We start from the raw sequence: 20385 nt of genomic DNA, 5'->3' as shown, positions 1-20385 counted from the left end.
GGTTGATTTTTTTTGTTTGCTTGTTTTTTGCTGGCATTTAACTTTTTAAATATAATAAAATTTCCTATAATGTGTAGATTTTTAAGTTGAGCTTAACTATATTTCCGCCAGGGGTAGTTCTGCAGTAGTTCAACTTCTTCCACTGTTAAGTAATCGGTAGTTTGCAATGCTGCTTATGGGACTTGAGTCCGCATTGAAAACTAGGTCCTTATAAGGACCCATTACAGTGTATCCAGTTCAAACGTATTTGATTGTAAAAAATAATTTGCTGTTTCAAAAATACAAAAAACAAATACATGTATTATACGCCGAAAATTACGTGGTGTGTGATAGATTAAAACGTGTAGCCTAACATATTGTCCGAATTTATTAATGTTGTCAATAATTTTGATCAGGCGTTCTGTTCGGACAGGCGTTGTGTGTATTCCTCTGGCAAGACCCCTATGGGATTAGCAAAACAGTCCAGAGATGCGGATATCTTTTGGCCACCGCTGAATGCAGTCTCCGATAACTCCTGTCATCTGCTATGTGTTGTTGCTGTTCCATACGCGTTCTGATAGTTATCACGGTCTGCTGAGAATTTTAACATCCCTGGCTTTGACTGGAGCAGGAAAACCGACGCGACTCGGTTAGCTCGTTACCTAGCGTGTCAGAAGGCTCGACGACATAATAGATTGTCCTGCTGCTGAGAACGCGGTGTGCTCTTCTTGTCAGATCAACCCAGGTGTCACCCAGTGTACTATCGCTAATTTTCAGAGAGTATCTTCGTTCCGCCGTATCGTTCACTGTTGTCTTTGTTATGTAATCGACTGCTTTCACCGTGAAATGTAGCAGCATACAGCAGCTTGGCCAGTCTTCAGTGTCTCCGCAGCGTTAGCAGAGCACTGCTCTCACTGCGCTGGCTAAAAATACCACTGTAAGGCCCCCCTGCTCGCTGCGCCTCCAAAAGTGCTGGACTTGTCCCTGTTGGACTTCTCTTTTCTGGTCACCTTGCTCGCAGTTTGCCACTCTACATGGTCACTACAGTGAATTTGAGACGACTGGTAGAGCGAGTCGGGCCCCGAGGTTGTGAGCCGAGCTGGTCTGATCTAACGTTAAATCGTACCAGCTGCTGGGCTTCAGTTTTCCAAAGGAACGGCACTCGGCTTTGGTTGCTCTGTAGCCGAGTATCATTTTGCCCCGATGGCCTTTTCCTGTTATAACTAGTAGTATAGAAAGCCTTGGTGAAGCCCGGGGTACTTTATAAAGGTCAGACAAGACACAAACGCTTCGTTTCCACTGTGTTCAGTCTGAGTTTGGGGAGGCAGACTTCATCTGTCCGGAGCACAAAACCATGTCGGAGGATAACAATGCAGACAAATTCATCAAGGTAACCTAAAATGACACTTCTTCTGCTTGGTTACTGGTCCACTCAAGTGATGGAAATATTATCTTTTTAAAGCTGTTGCTCAATGCATGCTACATGAAGAGCGCAGTTTTATCTTGTTTCATGAGACAGTCATAAACTCATATTTATTGACAGCAGATGAGTTTTATGTGTGATTTGCATGGCAGAAATGTTGAACATGTTTTAAAAAACATAATATTCATTTCTTAGTTTAAACCCATTTAACAATGGTCATGATCATTAACCAGCCTTACTTCCCTGCAAACTGGATCTGGGGTTTGTTCCTCGCTGGCTCCCCTCAGTGTGTCATTGCCCTGGCATCTATGTCAACAGTAAAATGTGATCTGGAGTTGCCCTGGCCCCTGCTTTCATGGTTGGGCAAGAGGTACTCTAGAACTGGAGCACACGTTCGCTGAGTAGCTTTCGGCTTAACCCCGACTCTGTTTTATCAATTTCCTGGCTCATTAAATCAAATGCTGGGAAATAATCTTGCATGTTTCCTTGCTCCAGAAAAAAAAAGTATTAAAGCATTACAAATCTGCGTAGTTTTTGATCACTCGTCCTTCAAGTTGTGTGATTAAAGAACCCTGGACTCCCTCTTAAAGTGATGAGATCTGTTGACTTTGTTAGGTTGTGGGGGTTTGCTGACATCATTTGGGTCCCCTTAGAATGAAAAGTCACTGCAAATCAATAGAGTTGTTCTGTTGACTGCGTTTATCTCTTAGTGAAACCATATGGAGGGGTGTTTTTCCAGAATGACAGTGCTTCTGTCTTTTGGTTCAGTGAGTCACCAGTGATTCACTAAACCTCACATTCATCAAACATAGGGTTTGATGAGTGTGAACATCATGTGAATCATATGCTATGGCTTTCACAATCAGCAAGTCTAGTCCCAGTTAAACAGCTATGGGAGATTTCGGCCGAATACTCCACCTCGACCAAATAAGAGGATATCTTTTTTTGGATTACTTTAATAGTGTCTTGACACGAAATCGCACTTTCCTGGTTGTCAAGCTGTAGTAAAACATTGTCAAGTGTTGCAACAGTTATATTTTAATCAGCCAATGTTCACATGTCCCAGAAAATTATGTTATAAGGAAAAGGGACTAATGCCAAAAATTTCTGGCCTCAAGTTTGGGGGTTTGTCAAAGAGAACTTGATTTGTTTTATTTTGATTTTTTTAGTTGATTACTGAACTTGTGTGGGTGAACTTGTCTTTAAATAATTAATTTTGGCACCAGTAGTAGCAGCATGATTTTCCAGGTGCATTTGTGTTATAGCAGCCAAGCTGTCTTTTTTCTAAATCTTTTTTCTGTCAAGGAATGGTACTATTGTGAAACTAGAGCCCATAGATGTATAGCTATTACACCACCCAGTGTTAACACAGTAGGGTTAATGTGTTTCTTTCCATTTAGTATAATGTAACTAGTATCTGCAGTAGTCTTTTGAATATATGTTATGAATATAACATACAGTATGTATTATAATAAACATCATATTCTGTGTACTGGTATAATCACTGCCTGTGTATTGGCATTGATCAAATGTTTGGGGGGGGTTTAGTTTTTTTATACAGTATTTTCTTTTCTTTCTCGTGAGCTAATGATCATAAAGCATGACATACCCCGTGCTGACTGTTGTGAAAGGCACAGATGATTCATAAACTTAAGCCTAGGTCTTTTTTTAACATTCCTGTCTACCACGGTGGTCTGCCTTTTCTTCAATCTTCTGATATACTATATGGTATTATTTTGTCTTTTTAACAGGAGACATCTATTTTGGACGAGTACAACATAAACTGGACACAGAAACTGGGAGCTGGCATCAGTGGCCCTGTCAGGTAAGTCTTTTTAAAAAGACTTTTCTTTATTCTTGACATTTTATCTTTTCTGCTGCAGTCTGTTGGTGCCAAAATGTGGAACGGGATTATTTTTCTTGAACTATGGCCAGTGTGAGGAGTATTACACAACCAGGAAACATTATCATGATATCTGTTTGTGATTGAGAAATCACCTTTTACCTGTGCTTCTGACGTCTATGGAAATGAGTTATTGTCATTTATTAGTGCTACAGAATCCCACAGGGAGAACTCTTAACACTTCTGGGTTAAACACAACTGTGAGAACGCAGTCAGCGTTAACTGAGGTTACAGTGTAGTTTTGTTTATCCTGAAAATAGATTATTGTGATTCAGAGTATTTTTAAGTAAAGTGATTTGATTGAAGAGGGTGACAGAGATTGTTGTGTCCCCATGCAGTGCATGATTAAATCTATGTATACATCTGAGTCTCTGAATACACCGCAGAGTCGATGTCAGAGCTGATTTAGATTTATTTGTTAGCTGAGCTATTGACTAGACAAACACGTCTGTATGCATTTCTAGCGGTTCTCTTGCATTAAATTTGCTGTTGCACAGTCTGACCTTATCCTTGGCACGTTAACACATTAAAAATTATAAAAGGACCAGGTGCTTGTCACTTGCTTTAACTGACTGGACCTACTACCCGTGTGTAAGAACATTGCAGCTGGGAGCTTAAAATGTTTGGCACAGGCACGATTTCTGTTGTTTTTGGAGGTGGCTCAGTTGGCACAAGCACAGTCTATGTAATTGCAGCATGGTGGACTTGAATCCCACCCAATGCACGTATCCCTCAAAACCTCAGTGGAAGTCAGTTAAACTGGACTCATTATGTTTTCATTTTGTTATGTTCATGTACACCATATAATAATGGATTGGATTTATATAGCGCTTTTCAAGGCACCCAAAGCGCTTTACAATGCCACTATTCATTCACTCTCACATTCACACACTGGTGGAGGCAAGCTACGGTTGTAGCCACAGCTGCCCTGGGGCAGACTGACAGAAGCCAGGCTGCCATAGCGCGCCATCGGCCCCTCTGGCCCACACCAGACTGTTACTGTTACCATATGAGAAAAAGTATTAGGCTACCTAAACATTACACCTAAAGGCGATTTTCTGACATCATATTCTATTAATATGAGGCATTAATATGAAGTTGGTCCCCATTTGTGGCTATAATAGCTTCCACAATTTTGGAAAGGATTCCTGCAAGATTTTGGGATGTGTCTGTGGGAATTTTTCACCCCACTCGTTTAAAAGAGCATTTATCAGATCAGACACTGAAGAATCCTTTGGTTACTGGTGTAACCCCAGTTCTCTGAAAACCAAGTGAGGTATCTCACTATGGGGAATGACCTCTGAATGACCATTCAGGCTCCACTACCACAACGTCAGATCAATGACTTCAAGGACATGGGGTTTCCTGACCCTCTTTGTAACAGTCTCTAGGCCCCCACGAGAACCTGGAGTTCTTCAACTCCTAAGAGAAGCATGGAGAAGACGAGGAGGAGGATGTTATCATGGATATCATCAGAGATGATAATAATGAGAATGAGGATGATGCTATGCTGCCCTGGCATCTTGACCTGACAGCTCCATTGGCAGGGAAGCTAAGCCCTCTCCATCTCCCCTGCGAAGTCACTCTAAGTGAGATATGCAAGCATGCGTCAATCAAGCTGTCCATTAGCTGGCCTATAGCTTCTAGTTTATCCCAAAGGTGTCAGGGCAGACAAGTTCTTTCATAGCAGAGTCAAACATTAAAACTCGAAAAATGGAACTAAGAGGCCCAGGTAGACCCCAGAAAAAATAGTCCCATAGTATTATTCTTCTTCCACCAAACTTAACACCTGGCATAGTGCAGTCAGGTCAGTAATGTTCTCCTGGCATTCTCCAAACCTAGACTTGTCCAGAGTCCAGTAGTGGTGTGCTTTACACCGCTCCATCCAACACTTGGCATTGTGCCATAATGAGGTAAGTATGTGTGCAAGTAACCTCAGTTACTCAGTTCAGTTTCAGATGTTTTTGTCTCTACTCTTGCTTCTTTATGGCGTCAGTGATAATATGGTCGTTTCAGGCATGCAGCTCTGGCTGTGAGCACAGCAGCTCCACACAGCTGCTCTGGAAGACAATCTGTTAGCAAGGGGCAGCCAGTCCAAAAGAAAGTTCCTTTAACAGGACGGTGGCCCTAAGCAGAGTTTGGGAGTTCAGCATTTGTGCCCATTTGTGCAGGTTCTTTTGGCATTGCAGAATGAAAGTTTAAAAATGCGTAGACATGCTGTAAAATACACAGCAGCGTGTGGGCATGGTAGGTTTCTTTCAAGCCTGTTGCACAAGCCTGTTGCGCCCATATTGATGGGAACAGTTGAGAGGGACAAGAAACATGAAGTGCGAGAAGCGAGTGGAATACAACAAATGGTCAGACTCGCTGGGATTCAGTTCACAGACTCACTGTTAAAAGCATTACTACCCATGTGTTGTGTAAACTAACAGCTTAAAATTGTAATCCTCTTGAAGAAAGTGAGTTTATTTCCAATTCCTTGGCTTTGTTGGGTTTAGTCTAGCTGTGGATACACAAGGGATCAATTATAAAACATAGCAGTTTGCTTAAGTCGTCCATTTCCCTTCTATATTCCTCTAATTGTCTTCACACTGTAAAATGGGGAGTAATCGATCACAGGAAAGCTTATACCGCATATGCATAAGTAGCAATCACTGTTATAAATGACTCCTTTTAATATTAAAAATTAGTAAACGCTGCATTGCCCTGCTTCACTGGGATATCTGTTCACAGGAATGACTTTTAGATTCATTCTGTTTCTGCTGAACTTTACAGAGAGGCAGCAGCTCTGCCAGCAGATTTAAGTCTGTTTATGCTATACGCAGTCTTTTTAGTGCAGGTCTGTCTTGCTGATTCTAGTTAGATGCCAGTGGTAATATATCAGTGTCTGCCACTGACTTCTTCTGCTCATTCTGCACTTTGAGGCTATCATTAGTCTGGATCAAGCGAGAGCAATCTGTTATTACCCAATGTGTATATTTTTGGCCTTGAGTGATGAGAATATAGTGAAATTGACTCATCAGGCCACCATGTAAACATGCTGGTATGATTCATGCTATTTTTTTTTGAGCAACTTTTACTCACCTCGTGTTTTATATTTCTAACTCGGTTTTTTGCTCGGAACTCTTATTACTTCCTTCTTACCTGTCTCCGTCTGCTAGTACATTCATGTCTTTTACTGTATCCCCCACCACCGGACTAATTCTGTCATTCATTTGGGAAGGTATTGGTTTCTAGTGAAGTGAACTTTGGCCAGAGCTGAATGTTTCTCCCAGTAATACTTTAATAGTGTAATCTGAGTTCAAAGTAAGTGTTTAAAGTGAATATTTGAGCCCCTGTAGATTAGAGGAGAGGGAAAGGGAGTTATTAGATTCTTCCAAAAATGAATTATGTATCTGCATGTTTCATATTTAATGAGTGTGCAGTTCAAAATGTGGATTGAGGAAACCCATTTCCTGGAGTTATTTACTTCATTTTATCCTTGTGACGATGAAAAATATGCATCCACAGATGACTTTTCCTTTGGTTTACTCTACATACAAAGATGCAGAGCAGATTCACCATTCCCACAACAAACTTTGATATTGACAAAATAAAGTAAATCCAGCTAGTCAGCTGATGTCTTCTCTGTGCTTCTGTTTGGCCTTATTTAATTCAACATCAGATCATATCCAGGCGGTATGTAGGAGTGTAATAGTCTAAAACACCACGTTAGCACACAGAAACTACCTTTACAACTTTAAAGTCTTTTAAATAAAATAGAGCGCCTATGCAAATATAAATTCAAGCTTTACAGATAAAGTATTTACACATCCACAGATTATAAATATAAGTCCTAAAGTGATTAGTCTATTAACAGAAGAATATTTATTTTAAATAACATGCAAATAATTAGTTGTCTGCAGACAAAATATATATCTGAAACTAGGTCTGTGCAATATGACCAAAATCTCATATCCCGATATAAGAATTCTATCGTCCCGTTCCGATATAAATCACAAAAATGTAACATTTTCTGTAAATTCTGTGGATCTCGGGCAGCTCGACTTGCGGGAAGTGTTTCCAGCTGCGCGTCATGTAGCTGGAGTCCAGTGTTTTAACAGATGCATGAAACTATACATTTCTAGACATAAGTTGTAACGGCCGCCGTTTTCTTTGTATTTATTACACGGCGTGCTGCGGGGAAAAGCCTGTTCTAACGTTTGAGTCTAAGGTTTATTTTTTAGCACCTGGCGGCTCTTTTTTACTTCTTATCCGTAAATAATCTGCTCTTTCACGGGATTCAGTTTATTTTGAAAAGTCTCAACAGGATCTTGAGCTTTATTGTGAAAGGTTTATGTGGAACATAAACAAGCGGACAGGCGATGGTTTTAACGCCGTTGTTGCTAACGACAGCCACTACAGTGACCATCAAAATAATGAAAAAGTATTACCGTAAACAGTTTATTTTGCGACACCAAGGAACAAATGATAGCGTAAAATGAAACATAGACGTTTTTATATCGTCATCCGATATATATCGTTATATGAACAGCCCTATCTGAAACTGTAGATACTGTTGAATTATGTTTTTTATCTACTTTAAAGCTTTTTGTAAGGGTGAAATGGCATCTCAAGTTAAAAGAAAAAGACATTGTCAGCCTACACATTGTCCCTCATTGATATCAGCTGTTTTGTTTAAGTAAAGGACACTGGACACTGGACACTGTCTGGCATTTTATTTGTTGTGGATTTGGGGAATGCAGTTTTATCTGACTGGACTTGATTGTAATCTTGTTTCTTAATCAGATAGGTAGATGGGAATGCTGTAAAATGCTTGGATGGTTGTTTTATGTGACATAGTGGTTTAATGATTTCACCTGTGACCTCATGTAGAGGAGCTGGTTGCAGGTGTAAGAGAGACGCCTTTTAATGATTTAGTGTGTTTATCAGGATGTTGTGAAAAGCTGGCAAGGCTTAAATCGTTTTCAGGTGAAACTGTAAATAATTAAGCCAATTTGCTATAAAGTTATGTCAATAACGTGTTAAAGAGTTTGCACAGTTTTTAGGTTTTAATCTGAATATATTAGATCACGTAATACAGATGAGTGACAAGCAGAGCAACTGATTGTTAATAGAAACACCAGAAAATGAGAAAAGTTCTGTGAGTTTAGATATATTTAATTCCTGATTGTTAGCACAGGCACACATCTGACACATCTATCATGGTGCGTGGGGTGTTTGTCGATACTTGTTTTCTTTTTTTGCAGAGTTTGTGTGAAGAAGTCAACTCAGGAACGCCTGGCCCTGAAGATCCTTATTGATCGCCCCAAGGCCAGAAATGAGGTTGGAGGAAACACTGTCATGGCTGTGATTAATACCTGCTGTTTGTTGTCTGGGGCTGTGTCAGCATGCTTTGTTCTGCCTGCCTGTTATCAGTCTGTATTAATTCCGGTTTTGTTTTTTTTTCTTCCTTGCTTCTCTTGTACTTCAGCCTGTTTGTATGAGCGCCTTTGTCTGCAACGCTGTCTCCCTGCAGTGAACAGTTTGTCTTAGCAGCCTCTCCGTGTCATTAGCAGCCCCCTGTTTTGATCAAGCAGCTTATGCAGCAGTTAAGCAGTGCAGTCAAAACAAGCTACACAGACTTGGTGTTGGCGTACTGTCTTTGTCTGTCTTGCAATCTGCTTTTTTCTGAGTCTGACACTGTATAATTTCCAATGGTCTAATTATTTAGAAGAATTCTTGGTATTTGCAGCTGCTTAATTTGCATTTACATTTGCAGAATTTGTCAATTTTTGGCATTCATTGGTAACGAATGTGCATTAGTTGACTCATCTGCTTAATAAAACCAGTAAAGCGGTGGAAACGTGTAATAAAATGATTTCTGTGTCAGCTTTGATGTAGTTTAAACATTTGAATACTAATAGATGTCATTGATCTCACATTAAATTTCTCTTTTTGCCTGGGAAGTGCCGACACTGCACATCAGAGTGACTGTACTGATGATATGATGCTATTCTCTGTTGCAATGACTTTAACCTGGCTTAAACATGGAGAATTTAGACTATTTAAGAGAGTTACTCTAAATTCACTTTGCTTGTTTTCTCTCCAGGTGCGTCTCCATATGATGTGTGCCAACCACCCAAACATAGTGCAAATCCTGGAAGTTTATGCCAACAGTGTTCAATTCCCCCATGAATCCAGCCCAAGGTGAGGCGCTCAGTCTGTTTTTGTAGGATTCAGTGAATCTCTTGTCATTAAAGAAAGAATTGAACATATCTCCATCTCCTGGTTTTCACGGTTTCCTCCAATCGTTCTTCACAGAGCGAGGCTCCTGATTGTTATGGAAATGATGGAGGGTGGCGAGCTGTTCCACAGAATCAGTCAGCACAGGCACTTTACTGAAAAGATGGCCAGTCAGGTCACCAAACAGGTAGGTGAACAGACCTAACTGTGGTCCACCTTTATCTTGTGTTTTATGACATCGTCTGTCTTTTCCTTTAAAGCTGCAGTAACATGTCACACAGCCTCGCCTTGTCATTACTACCTGCTGTTTGGATTAAGTGGCACACACCAGTTCAACCCTAGGCTGTTTTTAATAAATCTATAGATGGTGTCTCAGTTTTATGTCTCCCTCCCTGTAGATCAGCCAAGCGTTGGAGCATTGTCACTCTCTAAATATTGCACATCGTGACCTGAAGCCAGAGAACCTTCTCTTCAAAGATAACTCTCTGGTAAGCTCCTGGTGCTGCGTTGTTGCACACACAGATGTAAATACTGCAGTTTTGAAGTAACGTTAAAGCTGCCACAGCCAATTACTTTTAGCTAATTAATTATTTATACAAAATACAGAATGAAATGCAAAAGAGTAGAAGCTTTGCTAGACTTTTCAACACAGTGGATCAAAGGGTTTTTTTGGGGTTTTTTTTTTCTCAGACTATATCTAGCAGAGTTTGGCAAAGATAATGTAGAATTAGAAAATCTGCAGTGGCTGTGACAGACTTGGAAATCAATTCTGCTCTGGCAGCAATTTCAGTAATGTCCCAAAGGTGTTCCAGCTAAGAAATCCCATCAAGTGAAACTCCGTGAAGCCCCAGAGAAAATATCTTACATGAAGTTGCTAATAAAACGTTTTTATGCTCAAAACATATTCGTATCTCTCATTTGGTGATTCTGTCTGTTCTGCAGGATGCACCTGTGAAGCTGTGTGACTTTGGCTTTGCCAAAATCGACCAAGGAGACTTGATGACCCCTCAGTTTACTCCTTACTACGTAGCACCTCAGGTTAAAAAAAAAAAAGATGTACTTGCTTTCTCATTCCACTGACGGCTGACACATCATTAACGACTGAATGCATCATATCTTAATGATGTATTCTGGCCCTGTTTTCTGTACAGGTACTTGAGGCTCAAAGAAGGCACCAGAAGGAAAAGTCTGGAATTATACCTACCTCACCCACTCCTTACACCTATAACAAGGCAAGACTCATATCTGGGATTCCTGCTGCAGGTGCGTCAGGCCTGGTTCACTGGTGAATTATTTTTTTAAAAGGTTTCTTTTCTGTCTACAGAGCTGTGACTTGTGGTCTCTCGGTGTGATTATCTACGTAATGCTGTGTGGCTACCCTCCGTTCTACTCCAAGCATCACAGTCGCACCATCCCAAAGGACATGAGGAAGAAGATTATGACCGGCAGCTTTGACTTTCCCGAAGACGAGTGGAGCCAGATCTCTGAGATGGCCAAGGACATTGTACGCAAGTAAGTCTTCTTCCTATTTCTATTCTTTGTCTACCTACAGGATTTTTTTTCTATAACCTAATAGATTATCACACGTCCTTCATTATGAAACGATTTCAGACCTCAGTCACCTTTTTCTTAAATATTAAGTTTGTATGTATCAGAGTTCAGATGAGCAGCTCCAACATGAGAAATAAATGGAAAATCGGGGTGCCACTTTAGCTCTCTGAGGGCACAGGGCTGGGTTTGTCTTCATATGATCTTATTTCCAGCTTCCTGTTGTTTCTCTACTCTCCTATCACAATAAAAACTAAAAAAAAGCCTTCAAATGATCTAAAATAAATAAATGACCAAAATAAAATTAGATTAAAATAGTCATTCACGCCAATAACACTCTGCACAAGTTTTGCTTTTTGCCATGAAAACTCTTTTAAATGTTCTTCATCGTCCTTTGTGACCTTTTCCTTATAATTGAAGAAAACTGAAGAATCACATGACCCCCATCAAGCCCCCCCCCTCTTTTTTTTTTTGTGAGTAGGCACAGAGCCTAATAACAACAAGACTTTGCAATCCCTACTGCCGTACCCATTATCTCTGATTTATGGTTTAGGTTTGTCAATCCAGTTGATGCAAAGAATACCTGACTTTGTCCAGCATATTTTGTAGTACACCCCTCAGCAGACTCATTAACTCTCCTGTCAGCTTGTTTACCCCATATTGCCTTCCTTTTCTCCTCTGTCTTCCTTGTGTTTATTCGTCCCATCCCTCTGTTAGTCTCACTCATTCACTCTTTTTCTGACCCACATGTATTTTCTGTTGCCTCTTTGTTTCCTCCCTGCAGGCTGCTGAAGGTGAAGCCAGAGGAGAGGCTGACAATCGAGGGAGTCTTGGCTCATCCTTGGCTTAACTGCACCGAGGCTCTTGACAACGTGCTGCCCTCGGCACAGATGATGATGGATAAGGTGAGTGCATTGCGTCAGTGATCTGACTGGCAGAGGAAACTGCTAAATGAGTATTCTTAATTATTTTAATATAACAGACGTATAGCCCTCCTTAGGCAGAAATTTAGATACCAGCTTTGACTGTCCTCTTTCTGCTTCCCAGGCGGTAGTTGCAGGGATTCAGCAGGCCCACGCAGAGCAGCTGGCCAACATGAGAATTCAGGATCTGAATGTCAGCCTGAAGCCCCTAAACTCTGTCAACAACCCAATCCTCAGGAAGCGGAAACTTCTAGGGTATAGTTGCTGTTTTTTTGTTTTTTTTCTTTGTGTGTGTGTGTATCCAAAGTTTTTTTTATTTGGAAGTCCTTGTATTTAAAAAAAAAAAAAAAAAAGAAAGATCTGCTCTGAAATATGTTTTTCTGTCCATGTTGCAGCCCAAAGCCCAGTGACAGTTTCTTCATTCACGACCCAGAAAACGGAGGGGAAGACTCCAACGTAGCACTGGAAAAATTACGAGATGTCATTGCACAGTGTATACTACCACAAGCTGGTCAGTAAACCCACGCCGGTATACAACTAGCATTTTAATGAAGAAGTATGAAAAGTTGTGCTGGCTTGTTGAGTTTGGCGTCTGTTTTTCACTTCAATTCAACTAAGAAGCATTTTGGCAGTCTGTGATGAAAAGTAAACATAAGAACTGCCAAAGTACAGAGGAACAGATGATCAGCTAAGCTTTTTTTTTCTTTTTCCAAACCTTTAATTGGTTGTAACGTAACTTGAAAATGCAGAGAAACTCACTGATGTTTGAACATTTATGACTAATAATTGCTGGAATTCTAATCAGGCTGTATAAGGTTATAGACACTCACTGACCACTTTATTAGGTACACCTTTCTAGTATTTTGTTGGACCTTGTTTTTTCCTCCAGAACTGCTTTAATTCTTCATTAATTCTTCAGCAAGGTGCTGGAAACATTCCTCAGAGATTTTGGTGCATTTTGACATGATGGCATCAAAGAGTTGCTGCAGATTTGGCATGATGGATGCGCAGGCAGCAATCTCTTGTTCCACCTCAAAGGTGCTTTATTGGACTGAGATCTGGAGACTGTGCAGGTCCTCTGAGTATAAAGAACTCATTGTCATGTTTAAGAAATCAGCTGGGGCTTTGTGACATTAAGCTGCTGGAAGCAGCCATTGGAAGATGGGTACACTGTAGCCATAAAATTATGGATATCATGAGCAGTAACACTGCAGTAGGCTGTGTTAAACTGATGCTCACTTGGTATTAAGGGAGCTAAAGTGTGCCAATAAAATATCCCCCACATCTTTACATTGTTCAATTTTGGTGAGCCTGTGTGACTTACAGCCTCTGTTTTCTGTTCTCAGCTGATGTGATTGGCTCCAGGTTTGGTTTTCTGCTGATGTAGCTCAACTGCTTCAACATTTGACATGTTGTGTATTCAGAGATGCTCTTCTGCATACCTTGGTTGTAACGAGTGGTTATTTGAATTACCGTTGCCTTCCTGTCAGCTCAAAGCTGTCCGTCTAGCATCAACAAGGCATTTTTTAGTCTCTGTAAACGCCAGAGATGTTAGTGTGCGAAATCACTTTCCTTCCCTGTGACTAATTTTTTTTGCTTCCATGTGATTGGCTGATTAGATATTTGCATTAAGGAGGAGTTGAATAGGTGTACCTAACAAAGTGGCCATGGATAGTGTACATTAAAGTCTATATGGAGTCTGCTTGTGATTTTTTTCTGTTGACAATGTTGCACATCTCTCAGAGAGGAAAAAAAAACAACTTCTGAAGTTAAAAAAAAAATTTTTTTGTGCAGGAGAGAACGAGGATGAGAAGCTGAATGAAGTGATGTATGAAGCCTGGAGGTTCAACAGAGACTGTAAGCTGCTGAGGGATGGCCTGCAGGGGCTCAGTTGGGACGGTCAGTGTTGCTTGTTCTCTCTAAAGTCATCCATGTTTTTTTTCATTCACTTTTCAGGTGTGAGCTTATGTGTGGTGAATGAGTAGCTTATTGCAAAGATCAGAAAAGACTGTATAAACAATACCGCTGCACCCCTAATTATTCAAATTGACAAAAATCTACAGAAACCAGATTAATTGTCTCTGTTATTATAAGATTAGGGGAAAAAGACTAAGCATGGCTCTCATTTAGAAGTGTAATTTTATTGTTACCAGTTACCAGATCCTTAACCAGCAGATTTTCATTGCAGGACGAGCCTTCTCCGATAAAGTCGACCGCTTGAAGTTGGCTGAAATAGTGAAACAGGCCATCGAAGAGAAGACAAATCTCCAAGAATCTCATTAGCAGCTGCTGTCTTTCTATCTTCTTTTTATATTGTTTGTTATTACCCTTTTTAACTCATATCTGTAAAAAAGCTTTTTTATGTATAAATTTTTTTTCTTTTCGTAAATTTACTTGCAAGATTTATTGTCAAACTGTTGCAAGAGCTATTGTACAGCTGTAGATATATTTCAAAGATGACTCATTGGTACTATAAATTTTTTTTTTTATGGATACTTGCAAAGAACGTGGGGGGAAAAAACCCACCTCTTTTTTTTTCTTTTTTGCAAAAAAAAGGGAGAAAAAAAAGCAAGACCAAAAAAATGAAAATCTGTGAAAGAAATTATTTTCTGGGAGGAAATTTTTATTAGCTGTTTGTCCAGCTTATTCAAGATGTCATGTGTTTTATCCCAGTTATTTCATTTTATTCTATTTTATGTTATTTTATTTTAACCTTGCTAAGGAATGTATTTATTTAAACAAAATTCCATTATTTTATACCTTACTCGTAGGTTGGGGTCCGAAAGTTGACAGAAGCACTCTACAATGTGATTTTGTTCTTCCACACACCTTTAAAATCTCACGCTAGAGAGAAATGGTCTGAAGCTTTGGGTTTTCCATAGTCTCGTGCGTCTTTCCCTCGACCTTTGTTGTTTAGAGGTTGGGGAGAAGCAGAAATGCGGGTAAAAGAAAGCATCATAAATCAGAAAAATGGAGGCAGATTTGCTCATTTTTTTTCAAAGTACCTCTCTTCCAACTAAATTTATTAGTTATTAAATCGTTTGAGCCAAAAAATAAAATCTGAATACCTTTTTTATGAGCTTTAGTTAAGACGTTCTCAGACTTTTTCAAAGCCCCCCAAAAATCCCCCCCCCCCTTTCAAAAAGATAAATAAAAGTAACAATGTGTTTTTCTGATTTCTGATGGTTTGGATGAGAGTCCACTGTTTTATTTCAAGTTGTTTATCTGTGAAACTGACACAATCTCTGCTGCTTTCACGTCACAGTTGTATCTGCTGGAATTTAGACCTGCATAGTTAATATTTGAACTCTTTCCTAGCAGGAGTGGTTGTTACTTGAGCTCAAAGAAACACACACACAAAAGAAACCCCCCCTGGTGATTTTGGTCCAGTGTGGTCTTAGACCAGAGCAGATCAGGGGGGAAGGACTGGATTTCAGTGTTGTAACTTGATGTTCAACTGAATGTGCAATAGGGGCTATAATGTGATCATGCCCCCCCCCCCAATGCATGTACATACTGAGACTGTACTTATCTAATGTGTCAGTATTACTGTTTATCAGAGGCCTTCCATGTTTCATGTCATTTCATTTCAGTGGTTTGAATACCCAGAAATGTCCCCACATCCTCACCCTTAAGGTGTGATTAATGTCATATCGTTAGTTGACTGGTCAGAGTGAAATCTTCACTACACTGTTTGACTCTTGTGGTCTACTCATATCTAACAATAATATCCTTTAAAAGAGGCGTTTGGAGAAAGGGTTCCTCTTAAGGTGTTTGAATGAGGCCACACTGAGTTTGCTGAACAGCTGGAAATGTTTATTTTGTGTTTTGGAAAACCTCGTCTGTCCTGAGATAATTCTTTGATGAAGTCTTTTACAGAACTTTTTCTGTGAACATAAATTCTTGTCAAGATTACTGCATTAACTATGTGATCTTCATTAAAAAGAAGTGTTTCTTCTGAGTAATTTGCAAACACTGGTGCAATATATCATCACTGTCATCTCTGCTCTCTCTGACTTTTTCCCCCCTTTTTTGGGGGGACATGGTCAGATTTTAAACTCATTGCATTATCATAAAAAAAAGCATAGTTTCAGCCTAAATGTCTGCTTTTCTTAATATTTATTTCTTTGGAGGCAGGAGATGGCAATCATGTTGAATGCTGATATTTTTCACACTGTTTAAAACTGATACGAACAAAAAAGTGCAAGTCTTCCTTTTTATGTCTGTATTCTAATTTAGGTGGCGTCGACAATTGGGTGGGATCATTTTCACTTTCTTTCAGTTCCCCTTAAAGCTTAATGATAACCACAGCTTGTGTTTAAAAAGGCCTTATTCAAGTTTCACACTCAAATGTGCCTTGTTTGAAAGGGCGGCATCTCCATCCTTTACTTAGTTGGAAATAATTGACAGGAATTAGAAGCTTCTGGCTGTAATTTGCTGGGGTTTTTTTTATATGAAAATATGAAGGTTATGGATTTGACAACACTGAAATTAAAGTAGCACCATATTAGCAGAAAAAAAGTGTCCTTTGGAAAAAGATTTTTTTTTTTCTTCTAATACCTGAAAGATTAGATTAGTTTGTAAAATGCTCCACTGGGTATGTTTACACAGCAACAAGTTCTGCCCACAGATGCCTCTAAAAGTAAAAAAAAATAGGTCTCGAATCTGATGTGTTTTTGAAAAAAAAAAAAAAAGTTTAAAAACCTAGTTTCCCCTTCACACAGGGTGCTTTATGTGTTGTAGAGTCTACAATGTAGACCATTTATGTAACCAATGGGCTCAACTGGTCGCCTGTAACGGCCTGAACCGCAGTCTGACAGAAACGTCACGGAAAATGAGGAAATGTGGTTTTTGCATTTTCAGAACAAGGGTATCAGACTCATCTTTGCTCATAAGTGACTTACAGCTCAAGTGGGCCGCCTGCATCGCTGAAGCTTCTGACTAATTGTTCCCCTTTCTTTTTGTGAAGAGCAGTTTCAGTACATTCAGGTTATTGCTAATGATCTATTTATAAAACTGATGATGCGCAAACTGAAACATCTTTAAGAAAAACTGTTGTTTTTCCACATTCAGACTAATGATGATTCAGATGAACAATAACACTTTCATCATTGTTTATTCAGAACGTTTTGCTTACCGGTGCAAAAGAAAATGACAACCTAAAATTAATGTCTTCTTTGCAAATTTCACACTTGGAAAAGTTATGCAACAAGCCTGATTGGATCCTTTGGCAGGCTGGTTCTGGCCTGTGGACCATAAGTTTGACACCCTTGCTTTAAAAAGAGAGACGAAAAGTGTGTTTTAGTAAGTCTTACAAGTACTGCTACTTTAAATCCTGCAGAATTTCTAGAGCTTCTTGAAAAGAGTGGACATGATTTGGGTTTTTTTTTTTATTTGACTGTGTGAACCTGTGTAATTAATTTATAAATATATACATATATGTATGCCTCTGTGTGTGGTTCACTATGAAGAACCTTCTTTGTATCTCTGGAGGTCAATCAGAGCTTCTTTAATGGCTTTCACAGATAATGTGGAATCCACAGATAGCATCATTTGTATCTTTTGCTACTTGACAGTGAGTCGTGTATTTATTACCAGTTTTTTTACTGTGAAGTCAAGGCATGCATCTTTATATTGATAGTTCTAGGAGTGAAGCGCAGTCCTGCTGAGACACCATTTACATGCTGTTTGCTGCTCGGTGTTACTAAACATCCTGCTGGGTAGATTTTTTTTTTCAAAGAGACTACATTCTTTTACCACTCAGCTGCAGAAATATTTTATTAAATATTAGGTAAAATCTAGTTTATCTGCTCTTCCTTGTCTGCTGAATGAAGATAAATTAGTTTCATAATTTTATATAAGGAAAAAGGACAACATTTCTTTAAAAAAAAAAAGCAAAAACGTTGTCCCAGCAAAGAATAATCAAGTCCTAAAAGAATACAAAAAAGAACCAACTCATTCAAAAAAAGAAGAATTTTCTTTTTCAGCTCTTTATTAAATAAAAGCAGCTGCTTCCCTTTCTTCTGCTGTATAGGAAACATGTTCAGTAACTGTTTGGTTTATTTATTTATTTTTGCATTTGGCATTGAATGGATGTAGAAAAACAAAGTTCTTATTATATCAGGAGGAAACTGAGGAAGAACACGATGTCCTGGTTCTGCTCTACCTGTCCTCTTAGTTTCTCTGGTCCTGCAGTCATGTAGCATGAATCCCTCATCAAAGACTTGCTGTATTTTTGGGTTCTTGTATTTTTTGCCTTTGTGGAATGTCATCAACATGCCGACTTTGTAATAAAGGAAATCTTTAACTTTTATGAATTTATTTTTGTTGGTCTGAGGAAACTTTTTGGAACATGTTCTTTATTGGATTATTATAATTATTAGAGTTTACAACCTTATTACATGTTTTCACATGTGCATTTAGTAATGAGATGAATTTGTTTGGATGAGAGGCTATGAGTAGTTAATTACACTCACTGCTCACTTTGAGTATGCCTTGCTAGTACGTAGTTGGACACCCTTTTGCCTTCTGAGTTGCCCTAATTCATCATGTGATTCATAAGTTGCCAGAAACATCCCTCGGAGATTTTGGTCCATTTTCAGATGATGATATCGTACAGGTGGTGCCGCAAATCCATAACGTGAATCTCCCGTTCCACTACATACGGTGTTGAGCAACCATCAGAAGACAGGTACACATAACGTTCAACAATTTATTAATAATAATACTTAGACAGGCTGTAGTGTTTAAATGATGCTCAGTTGGTCATAGGCTAATAAATTATCCCCCACACTTTTCCGAACTGCATGATTGAGCCACATTCAAAGTTTCTTCCCCGTTGTGATGCTCAGTGTGAATGCAGACCATGTCTACATGCAGAGTTGCTGCCATGTGACTGAAGGATTTGATACCTGTGTTAAAGCTGAACAAGTGTACCCAATAAAGTGGTCAGTAAGTGCATAATCCCACTGCACTGCTTCTGTCAAGACACATTTCTCTATTTGCTTTCAAAAATATCCATTCAGTGTACATTATAAGTTAAAAAAAATCTTTATTTGAGATTGAAGAAAGAGCAGACAGAAATCCTGAACAGTCCTCTTAAGAAATTCATAACCTCTGAAGACAAACATGTTCACACTGAAGAAGAGAAAAACAACCACAAACACTCGCACGAATTTACATTTAAGGCACTTTTTCCCCTCAATCTGTTGGAAAGCAGCAATAAAACCAGAAATATGCTCACAAGATGGAAATCAAAAGCTTGAAAGAGTTCAGAGTAATGTTTAGTTTACATGAGGAATATTATTTTTAATTACAGTGAGCTGAAAGCAGGCTCTTAACAGCGGTGGAAATGTTATAAAAACACAAGCAGTATAGAGTTCAACAAGTGAGTTTACTGCTAGATGAGATGCTTACACATACTCCGGCCACATTAAGCCCATTTATGCACATCGGTTGCATGCATAATTTAAGTGTTGAGAATATATGTGGGGAAATCTATTAGGGGGGAAATGTTGGAGCTAAATACACGTTTAATAGTCTTCCTAATGTACATAAAGGTTTGTAGTTGTGGTAATGTGTTTCCAATTCCTTCTGCTCATGTTTGTAGTTCAGCAATTTAAGTGGAGCTTGAAAAACACACCAGAAACACACCAGATCAATGTTTAATCTGCATTGGCACTTTAATAGGTTAAACATAAGCTGTATGTTTGGAATGTGTTTCTAAGAGTTTTGGTCCCTTTTCCGCTACTACATATACTCTGCCCTTCAGCCCACAGTGCACAATCGATCCTCCAAGACAAATCCCCCACGTGTGGAAATCCACTCGGGGTAGAAAAAGCAGGCCAACTGTAAAACACACTAATTCAAAGCTCTGAGACTCGCTCTGAAGTGAGGCTGAGGGCAGAGGAGTGAGGTGTTTGAACAAAATAACTGAACTAAAATGAAGTTACAGTTACACAGCAATTCCACTTTAGGTCCTGTAATAAGACTCTGCAAGGATCACGAGCCCCAAACCCAAAGACAGACAGAGGCAATGGTTTAATGGGGCCAGCTCAGTCCGAGTCCTCATCGTCCAAATACTCTTCAGCATTGCTGTGTATGCGGGTGGTTTCTGCAACACAGGAAATGGATAGTTAATGACAAACATACTGCACTATTTTTACATATTATGTGTAACTGCATCATCTCTGTACACTTCATGTCTTTCCTCAACTGACGAATGGGGGGGGGGTGGTGTGTGTATACGTATATATACACGTATACGTATATATACACGTATACACACGTATACGTATATATACACGTATACACACGTATACGTATATATACACGTATACGTATATATACACGTATACACACGTATACGTATATATACGTATACA

The 20385-nt window shown here is 39.3% G+C and overlaps 2 protein-coding genes across 2 annotated transcripts in view; one reads left to right on the top strand and one right to left on the bottom strand.

The window, feature by feature from the left end:
- The first annotated feature begins 408 nt into the window (after window positions 1–408).
- On the top strand, window positions 409–14518 carry mapkapk5 (MAPK activated protein kinase 5). Its single transcript, XM_005741762.1, has 14 exons — window positions 409–1369; window positions 3154–3227; window positions 8555–8630; window positions 9397–9494; window positions 9609–9717; window positions 9929–10018; window positions 10473–10568; window positions 10682–10762; window positions 10855–11042; window positions 11863–11983; window positions 12126–12256; window positions 12397–12512; window positions 13796–13900; window positions 14190–14518. Exons 1-14 carry the CDS (start codon window positions 1334–1336, stop codon window positions 14282–14284), a joined length of 1416 nt encoding a protein of 471 aa, XP_005741819.1. The 5' UTR covers window positions 409–1333; the 3' UTR covers window positions 14285–14518.
- Window positions 14519–19985: 5467 nt separating this feature from the next.
- Window positions 19986–20385, bottom strand: part of ostf1 (osteoclast stimulating factor 1) — a 9073-nt gene continuing 8673 nt past the window's right edge. Inside the window, exon 10 of the mRNA XM_005741761.2 lies at window positions 19986–20114. Within this exon, the coding sequence (XP_005741818.1) occupies window positions 20056–20114 (59 nt within the window). The 3' untranslated portion in view covers window positions 19986–20055. The remainder of the gene's footprint in view (window positions 20115–20385) is intronic.

This window comes from Pundamilia nyererei, unplaced genomic scaffold (assembly GCF_000239375.1).
Source record: "Pundamilia nyererei isolate P.nyererei 1_Seehausen unplaced genomic scaffold, PunNye1.0 scaffold00113, whole genome shotgun sequence".
Taxonomy (NCBI): domain Eukaryota; kingdom Metazoa; phylum Chordata; class Actinopteri; order Cichliformes; family Cichlidae; genus Pundamilia; species Pundamilia nyererei.
This window is presented reverse-complemented; position numbering and strand designations above follow the sequence as displayed.